The following is a 20,675-nucleotide window of genomic DNA, read 5'->3' on the forward strand; positions in this document are numbered from 1 at the left end:
AGTAAAAGTGATTCGGTTTCCTGGCATGGCATTGGTATATCAAGGTTTCACAGGCGTACAACAATGCAGTCAGCAAAACAGCTCTGTCGACCTTCAGTTTGGTAGTCAGTCTAATACCTCTTCTCTCCATACTTTTCTTCAGAGTCTCCCAAAAACTGACCTAGTTCTGACAGTGAATGTGTCAACTTCATTATCAGTGTGTATATACCTGGAAAGCACACTACCAAGGTAAGTGAACTCATCCACAGCATTCAAAATTCTTCCATTTGCTACAAACAACGGTTCCATGTATGGATGGTGTGGTGGTGGCTGATGGAGAACCTCTGTTTTTTGGTGTTGTTAGGACAAAATTAGCACAGTCAAAAATTGATCTATACTTTGTTGCATCTCAGCTTCAGAGGCTGCATCGAGTGCACAATCATCTGCAAATAGAAAATCATGCACCAAAACTCCCTCCATTTTGGTCTTGTCTTGTAGCCTTTTTAAGTTGAAGAATTCACCATCAGTGCAGTAGCTGACCTTGATGCCGTGTTCATCCTAATTTAAAGTATTTGACAAAAAAAAGAAAGTGTTTGACAACATGGCTGAAAACATCATGCTAAAAAGCATGGAAGCAAGCACACAGCTTTGTTTCACTCCATTGGCAACCAGGAAAGCACAAGAGCATTGTCCATTATCTAGAACCTGGGCAAGCATGCTGTCATGAAACTGATGTACAATGGCTGATGAACTTCTCCAGATAACCAAATTTTGACATAATTTTCCATAAGCCCTCACAATTGACAAAGGCCTTCGTCAGATCTACAAATGTTGTATCTGTTCTGTTCCTGGCATTTCTTCTGCAGTTGCCGGGCAGCAAACACCATATCAACCATTTCTCAGTCCTTTCTAAAGCCACACTGGCTTTCAGATAGATGACCATCTTCCATCAGTGTGATAAGAAGGACTCTGGCAAGAATCTTGCCATCAATGACTAAGAGAGAGATTCCCCTGTGATTATTACAGGACAATCGATTTTCTTTACCTGTATGGAGATAAATAATGGAGGCATCCTTGAACTCCTGGATATCCTCTTGCCATAACCTCCCTAGGACTCCCTGCCAAAGTCTGATAGTCTGAGCCTACTCTAGCATTAAAGTCTCCCAGAATTATAAACTTCTGGTACATTGATGATAATGGTCTCCATTCTTCATAAAAGCTTTCTTTGACCTCATCAGGGTTTGTCATGGTGGGAGCATAGGCACTGATGATGGTGGTGGGATGTTTTCCTGCAAGTGGCAATGACAGTGTCATGAGCGTGTCATTCGCTCCTTTTGGCAGGCATGCACACTTGCTGACTAGATTAGTTTTGACTGTAAAATTTATACAGCTTCGTGGCACTCCTCTTCACTGTGGTCACTCCAGAAAAACGTATATACGGCTCCAACTTCAGTAAGCTGGCCTTCATTTGCCAGTCTAGTTTTACTCAGGGCTGCTATTTGGATGTAATGCATGTTGAGTTCTCTTGCAACAAGAAATGTTTGTCATTTAGGTCTACTGGATTTTGTGTCGTCTATAAGCATGCACATGTTCTATGATGAAGATGATGAGTGGAATCGTCTTGCAAATGTTTTTGTACATTTTTTCTTGTGTTTTGACTGCAGAGTAGGTCTCCACTGCCTGCTGAGGTAATCAGGCCAGTTCTGAGTATACAGACAATTTTTAGGGCACCTTTTCTAGCCCTTTCCTCCTACCATGAGGTAAGCACTGCGATCCTTAAAAGGCTGTTCAGACACCTGGGGGCTGCTGAATCCCATTGCTGCTTCCAGTGAGAAACAACCCTATGGCCTGGGCTGCCTGTGTGCAGGGTTGTGACTACAGCTCCCAGTGTATCTGCACCTACTTCATCGCTTGCCTGTCACCACCGGACTTTGAGATAGGTAAAATGATTAAATGGTATGGATGATGTCTTTTGATTCATGAGTAAATTGGATTTGAGTGAGGCAGACAGGCACGAAGTCATTGACCTCCCTCTCTCCTCCAGAGTCACACAGTCTAGTGGTAGGACAGAATCAAGGCAACTTGTGATGGCTCAAGATGCAGTGGATGACCTTGGTGTCTTCGATATCTAACCAAGCTCTAAGCGCTCCACAGCGTCTGCTTCAGTTGCCTTCATGGCCATTGGAACAAACTGTCCTCACCCACCCATTCCACCAGGGAGGTCTTCACATGCTTGGGGTAGCCACCCCCCTAACTCACCAATGGGTCTGAGACCCCTTGATTATCCTCAACCTGGTTTAACCCATCTGCCAAAATGGTTTACTGGAGTGTGGCCACTAAGCATGCCACAGCTGCTTGGAGCCACAGGTGAGAACTGGGTGGAATGTGTGGATGCCAAAGGTGGAAAGCAGTCTGAAAAGGGCTCAGCAGTCATCACACCAGAGGTGCTAGTCTTCCCTGAACAAATCCTACATCCTCAAAAGTATCCTGGATAGAATGCTAAAAATGAAATCAGGAAGGACTTAGTTTAAATCTTTTCCTCAGACATTTACCAGCTGTGTGACCCTGGATGAGTCACAACCACTATAGATTGGACTCTATGCCCCAGATGACAAGGAAACCTACCCCCATCCCTGCCCCGTCAGTCCCTCAGAATAATTGAGGTTAGAGGATGGTTTCCCTGTTGATAAAAAATATGCATATTCAATTCCATTAAAAGCCAATGATTTGTACTATATTATTGGAGTAAATGATTAAACTAATCAACACAGAATTTAGAAAATCAAAATAAGTATTTTAGCTAGTTTTTTTTTCTCCAGAACTTGAAACCTACTTTATGTTTTTTAAAATGGTTAAGTGATTGACTTTGACATCAAACACTTAAAAAATATGGTTATAATAAGAGGAGCAATTTAACTTCTAAGAAATACAGAAAACCTTAAAGATGGCCCTTTGTATAGAAACTGAAGTAAATAGACCTTATTTTAGTGTTTTAAACATTCCTTTTTACATAGCAGTTATAAACCTAAATGAACCTTAGAGTAGATTTGAATCTTTGTCCACATTTTCCCGAGCAGCAGTTTTGACAACAAAAATGCAAAGGATTTTAGATTTGAAATGGAAAGGGGGGGAGGGCGGCTAGGTAGCACAGGGAGTAAGAGCACTGGCCTCAGAGTCAGGATGACCTGGGATCGAATCCAGGTTCAGACACCTAGCACCCACCCAGAAACACCTGGCTGTGTAACCTTGAGCAAGTTACTTAACCCCAACTGCTTAGAAAAAAAAAGAAAGAAAGAAATGGAAAGGGGGAAAAACATAGATTATGCACTTAAATAAGGAAGGAAAATGAGATAATGGGAAAAGAGCTGGATTTAAAACCCAAGAACCTGAGTTCAAATCCAGGTTTTGCCACTTACTGCCTGTGATTTGGGCAGTCATTGAATCTCTCTGGATCTCAGTTCTTTTATTTCTGTAGAAATAGAAAGGAGTATCCTGGACCAGACGACCTTTAACATCCATTTTGGTTCTAAATCTATGAATCTAATGCAGTGGTATCACACTCAAACAGAAATAGATCCCTGTGGGCTGCATATTAACTTAGAAAATAAAAGTTAACAGTATGTTTTGTTATATTTTCATTTATTTTGTGAAACATCTCCAAATTACATTTTAATCTGGTTCAAACAGCACTTGGGAATACCTGGTCAAGAGTCTGACACCTCTAATGATGTACACAGAGTACCACTGTCAGGGTATAAGCCTTCCATATAAGTGAGTTCAACAAATGAATTCTAAAAGAGGTGGCTTTGGGGCAAGAATATGACAATATCAAGACTCCATATTTCATCTTCAATTTTGTGTTATATTAGATATAAAATTATTTGGAGTAAAAACACTACCAGCGATGAAAGAAAATAATAGCATTCTTCTGACCCCATTCACCTTCATCATACAACTAGTTAATAAGCAAAGACAGCCTGGAGAAGAGACAAGAGGGAGGATATGCCAGGCAAGTCAAAACACCACCAGCATCTTGACCACCATTTCCCCTCCAGATCCTGGTGGAGACAGCCAAGGACCTTGTGGTGGCTAGATCCAACACAGATCCACATATCCTCTGATAAAGCTGACTTCCAGTAACTCATGGCATAAAGGTGACTCTGGGTTCCGAGAAGTGATACAAAATTAATCATAAAAATTATACGGGACCTTGGAGATCATTTAGTACAAAATCCTAATCCCACAGATTAGGAAACTGAGGTTTAGAGAAGTTAAATAAATTGTTTTAAGATCACACACAGAGTAAGTAGCAAAAGCTTGGATGCAAGTCTAGGTCTTTAAACGCAATGCTCTTTTCATCACACTGTAATGCAAAGTCAGAATAAGATGACAAGGAGGTCGGTCAGGTAACACCTCACTAATACATATTGCTAGAGAATGATAAGTATATGTAAGTGAATCTTTTTGGCATGAAAACTTTATTTCCCTAAAATATCAGGATATATTGAGACTTTTCTTGATGACTAGGACTCATCACTCTCAGAATATCAATGAGCACAAAGTTTTAATCAAGTGATGTCTCTGAGAATTGATGGAGAAAGTGGCTACTTCTATATTAAATTGTTCTAGACAGTGTTTACTTTTTATCAATGTTGAGTTTCCTCCTTCACTATCAGTTTATTTGCTTCTTGTACCCCTACAACTTCTACTTTCTTGCTTTTAATCTGGGAAACTAGACATCCCTGCTTTGTTTTCTTTTTTAATTGTGCATAGATTACGGGTCAGAATGGGTTTGGAAGGTGGTTCTCCAGTTTAAGTATGTTAGCATTAGTGCTAGGACTCTGTGGCGTCTGCTTTGAATGTTCAGAGGTATTTTTGGCTTCCTTCCTGATTTCTTGGATGTGTTCCAAATAGTTTAGGCTGTTAAGTTAGTGAGCTATAGATAAATTAAGCATATTTTGAATTCTGCAATACAGTTTGTGCACTTTTAACATCAATATAAGAGGTCTTTTTTTCCTTTGTTAAAATCCCATGTTTTACATTTTGCCTTTTTCTGGATTTTGGCATGGATTATTTTGTCCATACCTTAATTTAGACATTTTCTTTGGGCTGAGATAATCTACTATTCTGAGAATACTTTTAAACTTTAAGGATTTTCAATATTACATATTACTATGCCCGTCATGTAGAGAGGGGTTTTCTCATGTAGCTATTAATCTATTGATTGATTCAGAAAAAGGAATTAAAATCTGGACTCTCTGTTAACTCAAATCAGTTTCCCTTTGACAGCAAACAGATCTCATATGTCTGAAATCAAGAATCTTATTTCAGTCAATATGCTTTAATATACTTTTACTTTTTAATTTCATAAGTCTACCAAAAATCTAAAATTGCTTCTGAAAGAGTTGTCACTAAATACAAATTGTGAGTAACTATGCAGTATATAACAATTTTTTTCCCTAACCATATTTCTTGTTCAGTTACTTTTCAGTTATGTTCAACTCTTCGTGACTCCATTTGGGGTTTTCTTGGCAAAGATATTGTAGTAGTTTGCCATTTCCTTCTCTAGCTTATTTGACAGATGAGGAAACTGAAGCAAACATGGTTAAGTGACTTGCCAAGGGTCACATAGCTAGTAAATGTCTGAGGTCAGAATTGAACTCAGGAAAATGAGTCTTCCTAACTCCATACCCAGCTCTCTATGTACTGCAATACCTAGCCCTGCCAACCATATCACTTAGCCCATCTTATTTCCTCCTGATTGTTCTAGAAATAATTTGAGAAAAAACATGCTTCCAAATAATCCATATAGCTGAAAATTCAACTGAAATTAACTTACATACAACATCATGAGTCTAAGTTCTAAGTTCCTAGTTATTCATCCATTATTTTGAAGAGTCTATGATGGACTTCAATTTAGTTTAACGGTATATTTTCTGAAAAAGAGAAAAAGCTGTCTAAATCTCTAAATGAAAAGCAGCAAGTACTGCCACAAAGGGCATTACTGAAAGAAAACAATGACTTTCAATTTAATTGACATAACAATAAGTTATTCTTACTAAATATTTAATGGATCTTTGCTCTCATCAATGAGATGGTAATAATTATGGCCCCTACCTCATAGGCTTGTTGTGATCAGGATTAATATATGTAAAGAACTTTGCAAATCTTAAGGACCTATATAAATACTAGCTATCATTATTATTCCCCCATTCTAGAACCACCACCAAATCACTTGGACAATCTTGCATCATCTTTCAATATATTCTTGGGCTCCCAGGGCTTTGTGCTACACTTTTATGTTGAAAGGCTTCCATTAATGAAGCAAGGCATAGCAAAAGAGCACTGGTTGATGAGTCAGAAATTCTGACCTGGGTTCAAATCCCACTTCTGGCACTAAGTGGCTGCGTGGTCTTGGGCAAGTTATGTAACATTGCTGAGCCTCTCATAGTTTTCTTTTCGGTAAACTGAGGGTTATATTTGCAGTACTTATTACTCAGAGGGATGTTTTGAAGAAAGCTCTTTTTACACCTTAAAATACTAACAATAAATGTGGGTTATCATCATCATTATTATACTACCCAGGACTGTCCTCCTCAACACTTCCATACAACCCCAAATTCTCCTTCCCCATCACCTGTGTATGCTTTCCCTTTGCTAAAATTATGTTAAATTCTTTTTGTCAACCCCCCCATTAAAATCTCTTTTCATAAGTGCAACTAATTTTACAAAGCGCTTTGTTTTTGCTCCTCTAATGCACTTATCATGCAATGTTGTGAATTAATAGTTATCCACGTTTGTATCCCATCCCCCTACTACACTATATGGGTGTAGGAACTATTTTACTAACGTTTTCATGTCCCCCAGAGCCTGGCACAGTGCTTCCTATATGGTACATTAAAAAAAAATGTTTATTGAAGAACGAATGAATGAGTAGATTCACACTCAACCAATAAATCAATCAACAAACATTTTTAAAGCATTTACTAAGCTCCAAGAACTGTGCCAAAAGCTATTAAGAAAAAATCCTGGTTCTCAAAGAGCTTGCTTTCACTCTACTGGGGAAGATGAACTATAGAAATATATAAAAAGTACAAGGTACTGAAAGGGGGAGGTACTAGTAGTTGGCAATGTCAGGAAAGGTCCCATGTAAAGGTCATACTGGGATTTAACTTTGAAGGAAATTAGGTATTCTAAGAGGCAACTATGAAAAGGTAATGCATTCTAGGCATGGGGGACAGCTTGTGCAGATAGCAGGTGGAATGTTACATATGAAAAACAGCAAAAAGGTTAGTTTGCCTGGACAGTTCAGCATAAAGGGAAGTCATGCATAAGGGTGGAAAAGTAGGTTGGAACCAAGCTTCAAAAAGCCTTAAATTCCAGAGGAATTTATATTTGATCCTAGAGGTAATAGGGAGCCATTGATGTTTAGGATCTATTTGTACAAAAATATTTATAGCTGCTCTTTTCATGGTGGCAAAGAACTGGAAATTGAGGGGATGCCCAACAACTGGGGAATGGCTGAACAAGCTGTGGTATATGAATGTAATGGAATACTATTGTGCTACAAGAAATGATGAGCAGGAGGATTTCAGGAAAACCTGGACTTACATGAATTGATGCAAATTGAAGTGAGCAGAACCAGAACATTGTACACAGTAACAGCAACACTGTGCAATGATCAACTATGAATAACTTAGTTCTCCTCAGCAATACAATGACTGAAGACAATTCCAAAGGACTAATGATAGAAAATGCTATCCACATCCAGAGAAAGAACTGATATAGTCTGAATGCAGATCAAAGAGTACTATTTTCACTTCCTCTATTTTCTTCATGTTTTTTTTTTTTTCCGGTCTGTTTCTTCTCTCACATGACTAACATGGAAATATGTTTACATGACTACACATTTACAGCCTATATCAAATTGCTTACCTTTTAGGGAGAGAGGTAGAAAATTTGGAACTCATTTTTTTTTTAATGAATGCTAAAAATTTTCTTTACGTATAACTGGAAAAAATAAAATACCATAAAAAATAAAATTTCGATTATATATAACCACACTTAGATTTGTAGCTAAAAAGAGAGACAGAGAAGATATCACTTTAATGGTTTTATATAGGATAGACTGGAAAAGGAGAATTGGGAGAGGTGAGATAATTAGGTACCTGTTATAACAGTCTAAGCAAGAGGTGATGAGAGACTGAATAAGGGTGAGAGCCATCTGGGCAGAGAAAAGGGGATATATGACAGAGAAACTGTGGAGGTAAAAATGAACAAAACTGGGCAAGTGATTGGATATGAAAAGTAAAAAAATTTAGGATGACTCCATGGTGAAACCTTCAGCAAAAATAGGAAATTTTGTGTGCAAATCACACACACACTTTAATCTCTGTGCAGACATAGTTTGTACGGAAGGAAGTTCTGAATTTGGATAGATCAAATCTACTAAACTCATCTCCTTTAGGAACCCTTCATTGCAGACTTCTAATCAGGAACTAGTATCAGAGGGAACTAACTTTTTTTTTCTTTTAAATCATTTTTTTCCAATTAACAAATCTATTTTCTCTCTCTTCCACTTCCTATCACTGAAAACAACAAAAACAAGACCCTCAGAAAATTCACACAGTAAAGCAAAATACATGCCCACAATGTCCATAAAATGTCTCAGCCCCTGAATCCATTCATTACCTCTTTCTGGAGGTGGGTAGCATGTTTCATCATGGATCCTTCTGGAATTATTGTTCATCATCTCATTGATCAAACTTTCATCAGTCTTTCAAAGTTGTCTTTACTGAATTGTTATTACTACATAAATTGTTCTCCTGGATCTTGCTCACTTTCACTCTGTAATTGGATTGGACAAGTCTTCCTGGGCTTTTCTGAAACCATCAGGGAAAACTTAACTGTATGGGATGAGGTATGCATAATTCCTTGTTTTAGGCACCTGAAAAAGAGAGGGGACCAATGGGGCCTCTAACTTACTTAGCTGGTTTTGCAAAAGTACATGCTCTGTAATATCCTCACTTGAATGGAACTTTGAAGTTGAGAGAAATTCCAGATTGTTCCCAGTAGACTGCAACCTCACTAATCATTGTTCTGGCCACTTGTTAAGCTGCTGTTTAAATTCCGGTAACCTCCAAAGTTCCATGGTGATCAAAGCCTGCCCATCCATCAATCCCCACTTTGAAACTAATGGCCAAAGCCCTTTGAGGCTCCCTTATTACTGGGCACATTCCCAGTTCTCTTCTTTACTTCTGCTCCAATTCTCTTTCTTTACAATCCTGACCTCAGCAGGACTTCTGGTCAAAAACTATACTTCCCGATTGTAGCTTGTCAGTTCTAGCCCAAGGTCCTTGTTCCCTTCAACATCATCACTTTTGCTTATGCTATTATCAAGTTCATCAGCCACTTCTCTACCTTCCTGGAACAATTCTTGGAAACTAAAGAGCTCTGTCTTTAGTTGCTAATGTGCTATGCCAGTTTAGTTTCATTTCCCGTTTTGACAAGCTAGCTACTCTGTTAAGAACACCTATCTGTTTACTGACCTGGCGTTCTCCTTGTCCATATATGCATTGCTCTTTCCTCACATCAACCACAACCTGAGTTGCTGTGACATTTTGATCCAGGCTTGGTTTTGGTACCAAAATGCTGACATGGGCAGGTCTGAGAGTTCAGGTCTGAGATTGGAATGCAATTAAACATGCCTAATCCTCCTGCAGTTAACAAAAGGAGATTTACTTAGAACACAGAAAGGAAACTCAGCAAGGACACAACTTTAGGCTCAGGTAAATGTAATGTGTCCCCCAACCTTATTTCTACACAGAAGCAAGCCTAGTCAAAGGCGCGGTGACTCACATGGCTGTATGATGTCTGCCATGTCTAAGTCTAGGACACCAGGAAGCCATGTGAACATCTCAAGCCTTAGCCCTCCGGATCACAACTTCTTTGCTTTTTAGTGGTGAAAAACTAGTTTAGCCTGTGTGTTGGGGACTCTGACAAAAGTTGTTCCCATAAGGAAGGCTCTGTTCACATTGTCATCATCCTATCTGAGGGAATATTTGGTCATTAATGGGTGCCAACATGGCCCACCAAAACAGACAACTGGCTACATTACCAAAGTTCTACCACTAAACTTCCCTCCACAAAGGGACTCCCTTGGTGGCTCAACCATTGCTTCTCCAGGTCCTTGACCATTCAGTGAGGTTTGTAACAAGTCACACTGAGAGAGGACTATTCAGGTCCCCCTTCCTTAAGGACTAAACAGTAACTTTTGTGAACTTGGCAAAGGAGCTGTCACACACAAGCCAACAAGGGACAGAGTAATTCTGAACTCAAGCAACAAGATGGTTCAGTACCCAAATCTTTTCAAGGAGGCATCCAGATGCCCCCACTTTCTTTTTTCCCCACTCTATTCTCTCAGCTCCAATTCTCAACTTCTGACCTTATCATTCCACCAAAACTGCTGTCTCCAGATACCAATGATCTAGTCAGGACTTCTAAAATCTTTTCCTATTCACAACACCTTCAGCACTTCTTAAACTGTGGTACCCCATATGGGGTCATAAGCCAGAGTTTAAGAAGCGCTGACAGCTTTTGACACTTCCTCTCTTCTTTCTGGGTTTTCAGGACATCACTTTCTCCTGGATCTTCTTCCTCTCCAATCACTCCTCAGTCTCTTTTGCTGGATCCTCATCTAGAACACACACACCCTCTAACTATAGGTGTCTCTCAGAGTTCAATTCTGGGCCCTCTTTTCTTCCCCCTCTATATTACTACACTTAATGATCTCATCAGCTCTCATGGATTTAATTATCATCTCTATGCTTATGGGTGTCAGATCTACCTATCCTGCCTCAGATTCTTGTGACCTCCAATCTGGAATCTCCAATTGCCTTTCAGACATCTCAAACTACATGTTCAGTAGAAACTAAACATGTGTAAAAGACAATGCATTATCTTTTCCCCTAAATCCTCCCTCCATCCTTTTTTTCTTTTTATTGGAGAGGGCAACACTATCCTCCCAGTCCCTGAAAATCATAACCTGGATCACATCCTGGATCTCTCACTCCTCCCCCCCACACAGACATACACACACAGAAGCTGTTGACAAGGCCTGTCGAGCTCACCTTTGTAGTATTTTCTGTATATGCCCCCTTCTCTTCTCTGACCCTGCCAGCACTCTAGTAGAGGTCTTCATCACTAATTCTTAGACTAGGGCAGTCGTCTGCTGGTGAGTCTGCCTGCCTCTGATCTCTCCCCAACTCAATCCGCCCTCCATTCAGACACTAAAGTGGTGGTCCACTAAAGCAAAGGGCCAATCAGCACAGCTCTTGTTACACCACTACTTGATAAACTCCAGTAGGCTCCCTGTTGCCAACAGGATCAAATACAGAATTCTGTTTGGCATTCAAAGCCCTTCATAACCTGGCCTCCTCCTTTGTAGTCTTCTTCCCTGCCATGTACTCTTTGAGCCAAAGATGATGGAATACTACTGGCTGTCCCATGAACAAGACACTCTATCTCTTGGCTCTGGGCACTTTCTCTAGCTGTCCTCCATCCTTGGAATGTTCTTCCACCTCCTCTCTACTTACTAGCATCTCTGGCTTCCATTAAGTCCCAACCACAATCCCCCCTTTTTTCTGGAAGCCTTTGCCAACCTCTCTTACAGTGCTTTCCTTCTATTGCTTCCTATTTATTTTGTATGTAGCTTGCTTTGTACATATTTATTTGCATATATTTTCTTCCCCATTAGATGTGACTTCATTGTGAGCAGGGTCTGTTATTTGCCTCTCTGTGTATCTCCAGAGCTTAGTACGGTGTCTGGAACATAGTAGGCACTTGATAAATGTTCACTGATTGATTAAGGTGGCCAGAAATGATAATGGCAGGGGAAAATCAGTGACCTTTTCATGGAAAGTGCTGGCTCTACTGGGTCTAGCCACCCTACTAAAGAGCCTATCTATTATAAAAGTGTAAAGCTCAGTGATAACCCTAGGTTTATATCACTACTTGATGTTAGTAATTTGGGATAATTTGGGCAGACTGAGGACCTTTAGTTAACTATTCCCCCACATGAAATGGGCTAGGCTGATGAAAACAACAGCATGATTTGGGATCATCTCCCCCTCATCCAACCCAACAATTTCATCTCCATTATTACTTCATGTTGATCTACCACTACAATGGGGAGCAGACCATATCATCCTCTTACCTTTATCTACAGAGCAGTCTTTTCTCCCAGTGGTGACTGCTCCAAAACCTCCCATCTGCAGGGTTTCCATGACTAATCTCGGTAGAGTTCCCAGGAATGAAAGTCACCTGACTTCCTATAGTTGATAGATCTGTCTTTCTACCCAATGCATTCACCTGGGCAGTCTCTGATCTCTTTTTCAGGCAATGGAAAGAATCAAACAAGATTAGTCCCACTCCTGACAATATTTCGATTCAATCAGGTGAGAGTACAGTGGAGTTAGCAGAGATGGAAAAGAAACCAGATCCAAAGGTCCACCTCCACTTCTTTCTTCACCTACAGTTTCTTAACCAGGGTGCTAAAGGATTGTTCTTTCAACTCCCTCTTATCAACTCCATGTTTTAATATCCCTTGACAAGATAAAGCCTCCTGTTTTTCTTCCTTTTTGAGTGGCCACCCTCCAAAAGCATAGCTCTAAGCAGATTGTTCATGTGGTGGTAGCAGGGATGGGGGATATGGTGAACTAATTCATATTATAAAACAAGTTGAGAAATTCTTGCTCCTTCAGATAAAGAATACCTTCCCTATTCCTTCCTCCAAACAAACACAGGACAGGCTGGAAACTTACCTGTAGAGAGTCAAGCCTGCCTGAGTCATGCCTAACCACCAGAACACAGATACAGGTCTCCTACCTTGATTACATAAAACAGGAGATCTTTGGATGATTTGCCCCTCTGCTATTTGCTGAAATTTATGGAATTCTGTCTCATTAAACAAATCAGTGAGTAGTGACCCAAAAGAACTAGTCGGGTTTCATTATTTAACCTACAGTTAGTCTATTTCCTTCCCCAAGTACTCCTTAATCTCCTACAATTTACAATATGGGCTGAATATACTCTATAGGTCCCAGTCTTTGGTAAGGCTAGAACTGGGAGAGGGACAATAAGAACAGGAGAAGCCAACATGGAGAAAAATGCTCATTATTCCGTTCTTCCAGGTTAATTCAGGGTAAGAATCCTACTGCCCATTCAGAGATGATGAAAGGAACAGGCCTTCACAACGTTCAGTAATTACCCCTCCCTTCTTCAGTGCAAACTAGATCAGCATAATTAAATTTCACTTTCTGTTAATGCAGTGGTAAGCTTTCAATACAATAGTCAAGGAATGGTAGGTGGTTTTTTTTTTTTTAATCACCTTTCTTCCTGTCTTGAGAGTGTGCCCACTCCTTTGGGTCTACAAGACTTCCAACCCATCCCACTGATGGAAGTCATCATATATACACAGGCCACAGTTCCTATGCCACCAAATATTAAGGACTGATGCCAGGAAACCCAATAATGGGAGCAACGCATCCATTTTTACTTCAATACTACTATCCCTCCTCTTCATAAGCCACAGTCTATTTCATTCTCCTGCAAACTGAACCTAAAAGAAAGTTCTTGATCTGGAGAGACTGAATCAGTGGCAAAAACAAACAAAAATCCCAAACACTAAGCAAATGTATATTTTAAAAAATATCCAGCAAGTACAAAGAGGTGTAGGTTTCCAAGACCCTGCTTTAGGAGGGATACATCCAAGCCAGTGTTCCCCACTGGGAATAAGTGGTCCATCAAATCCAAAGAACTACCCTCCTTCCTGGATACTGATTTAGGTAAAATTCTCCCTCCCAACCCCTTTACCCCCGCCCAAACAGGCCTTGGTGCATTTATCCTATCCCCATTATGGGTATTTATGACTAAAGGATATGAATGAGTTTTAACTTAATATTGATATGCACCTTAATTAGCACTTTAGGACCCAAGGCCTAAGCAGAAAAAAAATGATTCCTAAGAGTACAGCAGAATCTAAATAACCTAATATGTCTGTACTTTAAAACAGAATTATTAAACAACAACAAAAAACCCCCCCTCTAAAATAAACAGTGTAATTTCTGCTAGTTTGACAAAGTGAAGAATTTCAAGTGATTATGGAGGAAATTTATGGACAGAGCAGGTCTCCCCAAAGTACCTCATTATTTATTCTACCTCTGAGACCAGTCTTGTTATGGATTATGCAAGTATATAAAGACTGGGTTTCAAATGAAAATGAAACGCCCTGTTACCAGGAAATAGAAAATAACAATGCAGAAACAATGTGCAAAAAGGTCTTTTGAAATGATTTAATTTTTCTTTTAATATAAACATTATTTTAAGACATAGAGAGCCTCTTCTAAGGTGAAGTTAATGTTATGAAGAAATGCTGACCTAAGAAGAGAAGCATACAATTTATGCAATGCACCTTCAAATCCATTCCCAGAAACTGAACAATCAAATGACAAATCAGTAGAAAATTAAAACTCGAGTAAAGTCATATCTGTTATGAAACTGTTAAATGCTTTCCCACCAACTTAGTTTTGAAGACTTCTGCCATATAATCACAAAGGTTCTGGTGGAAAGAAATTTCAGTTTTTTCCTGGTCCCCAGAAACTGATGGACCCTTCAAAGCTTGGCATAATCTTTAAGAATCATTTCTAGCTTCTGGCTCAGCATGATGTTGCCTTTGACCCGAAGTTTGCCGCTAAAGAAGGCCTGAAATACAGAACAAAAAGGAGGAAAGGGGAGCGTGTCAATTTTGTCCATGTCACTTTAAAAGGCCTATGATTTGAACTGAAAAACAGTTAAAGTAGTTCCTGAGACAAAAGAGAAGTAGGGAAAAAGAAAATCATCTTGCAGTGTTATTTTTTTCATCAATGAATGGATACAAATGTTTCCCATCCATGTGTTAAATTCATGGGCACACATACACAGAAAATACAAAGCAAAACAAAATGTAAAGGGATGCCCCGCCACACCCTGCTTTTTAAGTCAAATTTGAGCAATTATTTTCTGTATTCTCAATGTAGTGTTGAGAATTATGTCACAACAGTACTCAGTCATCCTAAAAGCTAGATACCTCCATAAAAAAGGCAAAATAAAATGTTCAGTGTCTACAGTCATTTTTAGTTTGTTACCTATAATACTCTTTTGTAAACAGCCAGAACATTGAACTGAACTAAGTGGTATTTTAAAACCTGATAGCAATGACAAAAGAACATTACTAATTAACTAAAGTTATTAATCCATTTTCATAAACTCCTAAGTACCATGGAAAAGTGTGCTAAAATAGCAGCCTACAGGATAATGGAGTTGTGGGCCCTGTTCCTTACTCTCTAATGATATAAAGCAGCTTTCCATCCTGTGATGTACGAATTATTATTCTCATGTTCCAGATGAGGAAGTTTAGAAAGGCTGTCATGTTCTGATGCCGCACAGCCAGGAGGCAGGATTCAAACCCTTATCTCTGCTGATTCCAGGTCCTGTTCTCTTACTCGTTAAGCTGCACTGAGACCTTGTGTGAGGTATTTGCTCACTACTCTAGTTTCTAACAGTAAAATGGGAGCAGTTATTCATTGTGGTTTTTATGCTACTAAGAGAATAATATGTAGATTCAAGGTGATTTCTAAGGTCTGGTCAAGTTCTAAATTTCATTATCCTAGCAATATGAAATGAAGAAAGATTGGCACATTACACAGATACCAGCACCAACTACAGTATCTCAAAAGCAAAATTTAAGATCCTTCTAGGTCACTGGTCTCAGCAAACAAGTGGTGGCAGCGGGAAATCTTCTCAAATTTAGTCTCTCTGTCCTAAAAATACAAGGAATGAACTGTTTCCAAAGGATAAATTCTGAGTGTTTTCTGTTGGCCATGGAAATACTTACTGATTATAAATCCTCTTTGAGAACTGAGGTAGCTTTGTTAGATCTTTGTATCCCCAGAATCTGGCGTAGCACCTGGCATGTAACAGGTGCTTGATAAATACTTTCTGCATATTAGTTGATTGATCTTTTGAAATAGTGATTTAACTCCTCTAGAAAAATTCTCTACTACATTTCTGCAAATTACTTAAGTCAGGAGATGCTTGTAAATTCAAATCAAAAATAGCACCAAAAACATTTCCAAACTGCCTGGAAAAAAGATGTTTTATAAAATAAAGTGACTTTCTTGCCACTCCCATTCTTTAAGAGTACTGCTATACCAAAGAAAATATTTCTCTGTTCAAAACATTACTAATCAATATATATTTGCATCATATCTGTTTACTAATAAATATTTAACTATAGAACATAAATGCAGTCATTGATGTCAAGAGTAAATGTGTATGTTGTTATACAGTCAGTTTTCTTTGGCACATAGCAATATATACCCACACACACTTTAACCTAATCATAGTTGGGGTTTTTTTGTCTTTTATTTATTAGGGATATATAGGTAACATCTGAGTTTTAACCATAAATTTAGACTTAATCTTAAGCTGTTATATCTGGCTCAAGTTTATTAATACCTTTGATCCAGGACAAGAATCCTTTCTTCTTAATTTAAATTGTAAATGAGAATCCAAAAACTAATTTTGAAATTCTAATCTAATCTAAAAATCTAGTATAACAGCTAGAAGAAGCGATGGTGAACAAATCAACCTCATGGAATCATTACCTTCTGGGGGTTAAGCTTGCCCAGAACAACCTCCATGAAGTCTTCATCTGAAAGAGTGAAGACTGTGTCAGCAGAACCTCTCGCAGGGCCTTGGTATACTTCTCCAGAGCCATTTTTTAGGTCGATAGCTAGAGAAAGAAAATAGGTAAAAAAGAAGTTGATGTATCTGTCTTTCCCCTTCATAATATGAAAACAAAATAGATTTCAACAGAATGCTGTTCTATTGGAAATGATTCTAAGTATTTGGAAGGAAAGCAACAAAATAAGTCACTGTCAATGGAACTTAAACCTATTAACTCAAAAAAAAAACAGAGGGTCCTCACTTAACTTCACAGCACTATTACACATTAAAATAAGCTTTCTTTATTGTAGATTTTAGTGATAAAGCTATATTATAATGGGTAGCTATAATCAAACAACACAGAATGGTCCAAAATGTCATTTTGGTAAAGTCATGGAATTATTTCATGGGGATCTGAAAGGTTAAGTATTATGATCAGAATGAAAAGGCAAAAAAAAAAAAAAAAAAGCAAAAGTCATTTTAATATACACTAAAACCAACCCAGCTACAGATTATAAATTGTTTGGGAGCCAAACTTAAGCAGTGACAAAATACCCCAGGGACTATGGTGATTTTACTATGCAGAATTGAGGGGAAAAAAAACATAATAGTTCTGTAGTAATAAAAAAAAAAAACTTCATAGCTCTAGGGCCTAATTCTCAGTTAATGGTTATTATGTTCTAACTTCACTCAGAAAGTAAAACAGTACTGGGACCACAGCTTTGGAATGTGAATAGAGACAGTAATAGTCTCTTTGTAGCATAAAAGCAGTAAATTGTAATTTCTTTTAAATATTGCAAATTCACATGCCTATGTGTCCTCTTCCTGCTCAGGGATTCAGAAAAAGGAGTATATTCAATCCAACATACCAAGTACATAGCTAAAATATTTGTTTTTTAAATAGAACACAAAACCTTAATTAAGAGTGGTTCTTTTCAGACCCTTTGTGTATTCAGCAATTGTTCAATGCAATTTCAAAGTTCTATTTATCAAAACCAGAAACCCTGAGGAAGTACATGTGAAACACAAACTCATGTATTTTCACTGGTTGCTCTCAAAAAAATGTGGTATCACAGGACATACTTCTGCGAAGGCAGCTGGGTATTATAATACATAGTCCTGGACTTGGAACCAGGAAAACCCAAGTTAAAATACTGGCTCATATACTCATTGTATGACCTTGCACAAGTCACTTATAGGAAGCCAGGCAGTATAGCAAACAGAATAATAAGCCTGGAGTCAGGAAGATCGAAGTTCCAATTGTCATTCTGTAGCTGTGTGACCCTGGGCAAGGCCTTCAACTTCCTCATCTGTAGAAGTTCAGGATTGTTGGGGTGGCTAGGTGGTGTGGTGAATAGAGCACAGGCCCTGGAGTCAGGAGGACTTGAGTTCAAATCTGACCTCAGACACCTGACACACTTACTAGCCCTGTGACCTTGGGCAAGTCACTTAACCCCATTTGCCCTGCCTTCCTCCTCCAAAAAAAAAGTACAGGATTGTTGTAACGATCAAATGCAATGATGTTTATATAGTGCTCAGCACAATGCCTGGCACACTAGGCTAATAAAAGCATGTTACCTTCCCTTGTTACTTTTTAACTTTTCTCAGCTTCAGTTTCCTTATTTGTAAACTGGGAATAATAATAACACCTACCTTGTCAGTAGTTGTGAGAATCAAATGAGATGATCAAATACATAAAGTGCTTCATAATCCTTAAAGAGCTATATAAAGATATATATAGATATGTATAGATAGACAGACAGACCGAGCAGCCTCCTCCCTGCCTCTGAAGGAGGCGGAGGAAGGCGCCCTGTTCCCTGAATCAGGAGAGGGGGACATAGGCAGCTTAGGGTCTTCCTGCCCATCACCCCCTTCTTTCCCTCTTCCTCCCCACTTCTCCTCCCCTCGCCTGATCAATCCTGGAGGATCCTGAGAGTATCTGCAGGGTGGGGAGCTGGAAGATGGGGTAGAATGAGAGAGGAAAAAAAAGTCAGCACACCCATATAACACTCTTAGGAGATAGCTGTGGCTAGTGAAACATGCTTCAATAGCACTTAAGAGTCTTGCTCTCTGTGGATGCATCCAGTTTCACGACTGTGAAGCCAAGATACTTGTAGCACGGCCCACAGTAGTTGGTAACACCTCAGCTGCCTCAAGCTTGGAATTCTATAAAAGCTTATCTTGTTTGAGAAATTTCAGATCTCTCATCTTGGTCAAGTTCCATGAGAAATAAAAGTAAACTGAGGTACACAAAAACCTATCAAATAATTTCCTTTGCTCCTTTTCTCTCATGCAGGTAATAACCAAAGACTGAACAAAATTAAGCTTCTCTAACGCCTTTGAAAGAAAAGGACAAAGAACAATTCAATCAAAATAGGATGTTGCCAAGCTTTTTAAAATGTCATTTAAAAACCTGTTCTACTTATCTAAAGAGTTACATTCTAATTCAATGATGTTTTTAGATGAAGATTTCTTCTGTTCTCACATTCTAATTTGTCTTGGATGATGTTTACCACATCAGAAAATATATCAATGGGGAATTTACTTATTGAAATAAGAGGAAAAAACCACATACACAAAGAGCTGTGATGATTTGGGGGTGTACTTCTCAGGTAAAACGAGCTAAATAAAAAAGTATATTTCATTCCACTTAAAACTTATGTTCAGTGACATGACCTGTTTAACAACCAACTGAATAAAGCCTCTTCAGTGGGCTTCCTTGGACAGTGTAGTGGGTTCCTCCTCCCTGGGAGTCTTCAAATAAATACTGAATCAGGCATGTCAAAGAGGGAGTTCTTGTTTAGGTAGAGGGAGATTTTCTAATTCTGTTAAATGCTAAAAGAATCGTTGAGCCCTAGTAAAAAATGCAGATGAAATCACATAAGCTACCTGCATATCTCTAAGACAGGAACATATAGAATTTACCCTGTGAAATTAAATAGAGCAATCAAAAGTCATATGTAGAAAGTGGGAGGAAGGAATATTACAAAATATATTAACTACATGTACAGCTTAGACCTGAGGAAAGCCTAGCCCACCACTTGTTTTTGTAAGGGTCATGAGCTAAATGTCATAAAAACTAAGTCTTGACATTAAAAAAATAATAACAAATATTTAAAATTGTAGTTCAGCAAGGATTTGGCCTGTAGGCAGTAGTTTTCTGACCCCTTTATCAGACTGTAAATTTTGTGAGGGCAGGGACCATAGTCATCTAAAATTTCTTTTCTTTTCTTTTTATTTTTTTTCCATTTTGGAGGGGGAAGGCAGGGCAATTGGGGTTAAGTGACTTGCCCAAAATCACACGGCTAGTAAGTGTTAAGTGTCTGAGGCTAGATTTGAACTCAGGCCCTCCTGACTCCAGGGCCAGTGCTCTATTCACTGCACCACCTAGCCACCCACGGTCCAAAATTTTTTATCTTCCCTAAGTCCAAAACAATGTCTTGACTACATCAAGTACTTCTAAATATGTATGTTTTTTTTTAATTTATTGGTATGCAACTGAATATTAATGACAAGACTTACACTGAATAGAAAATAAGATTTGTTATCACATATTATGGATTTTTTTTTCTCCGCTTGTTTATGTCATCAATTTCAGTGTGTTGTTGCTAGAAACAGGGACTGCCATATTTCATCTCTGTAGCTTCAGGCCTTGCTAAAGTACCCTCCAAATAGCTGGCATTTAATGTTTGCTGAATTAAAGGGTGAAACCTTGGTGAAAGCCATTTTGACACAGACAAACAAGCATTTAAGTTCCCACTATGAGCCAGGCACCGTAATAGTTCCTAGAGATACAAATATAATAAATGAAACAATACCTAGTCACAAGGAGCTTACATTTAACACGAGAGCCATCAAGGACCTGTGTAAGTGCATACAAAATAAATACAAATAAATATAACACTGGTGGGCAGATACAGATGTCATTGTAG

The 20,675-nt window shown here is 38.7% G+C and overlaps 1 protein-coding gene across 1 annotated transcript in view; it reads right to left on the bottom strand.

Annotated features, from left to right (window-relative positions):
- Window positions 1-14,315: 14,315 nt before the first annotated feature.
- Window positions 14,316-20,675, bottom strand: part of HSD17B4 (hydroxysteroid 17-beta dehydrogenase 4) — a 141,045-nt gene continuing 134,685 nt past the window's right edge. Inside the window, exons 23-24 of the mRNA XM_069087844.1 lie at window positions 16,683-16,810; window positions 14,316-14,739 (exon numbers count right to left, since the gene is read on the bottom strand). Of these exons, the coding sequence (XP_068943945.1) occupies window positions 14,650-14,739; window positions 16,683-16,810 (218 nt within the window). The 3' untranslated portion in view covers window positions 14,316-14,649. The remainder of the gene's footprint in view (window positions 14,740-16,682; window positions 16,811-20,675) is intronic.

This window comes from Petaurus breviceps, unplaced genomic scaffold (assembly GCF_028583685.1).
Source record: "Petaurus breviceps papuanus isolate PSGF00001 unplaced genomic scaffold, PetGlider_PUasm1.0 183, whole genome shotgun sequence".
Taxonomy (NCBI): domain Eukaryota; kingdom Metazoa; phylum Chordata; class Mammalia; order Diprotodontia; family Petauridae; genus Petaurus; species Petaurus breviceps.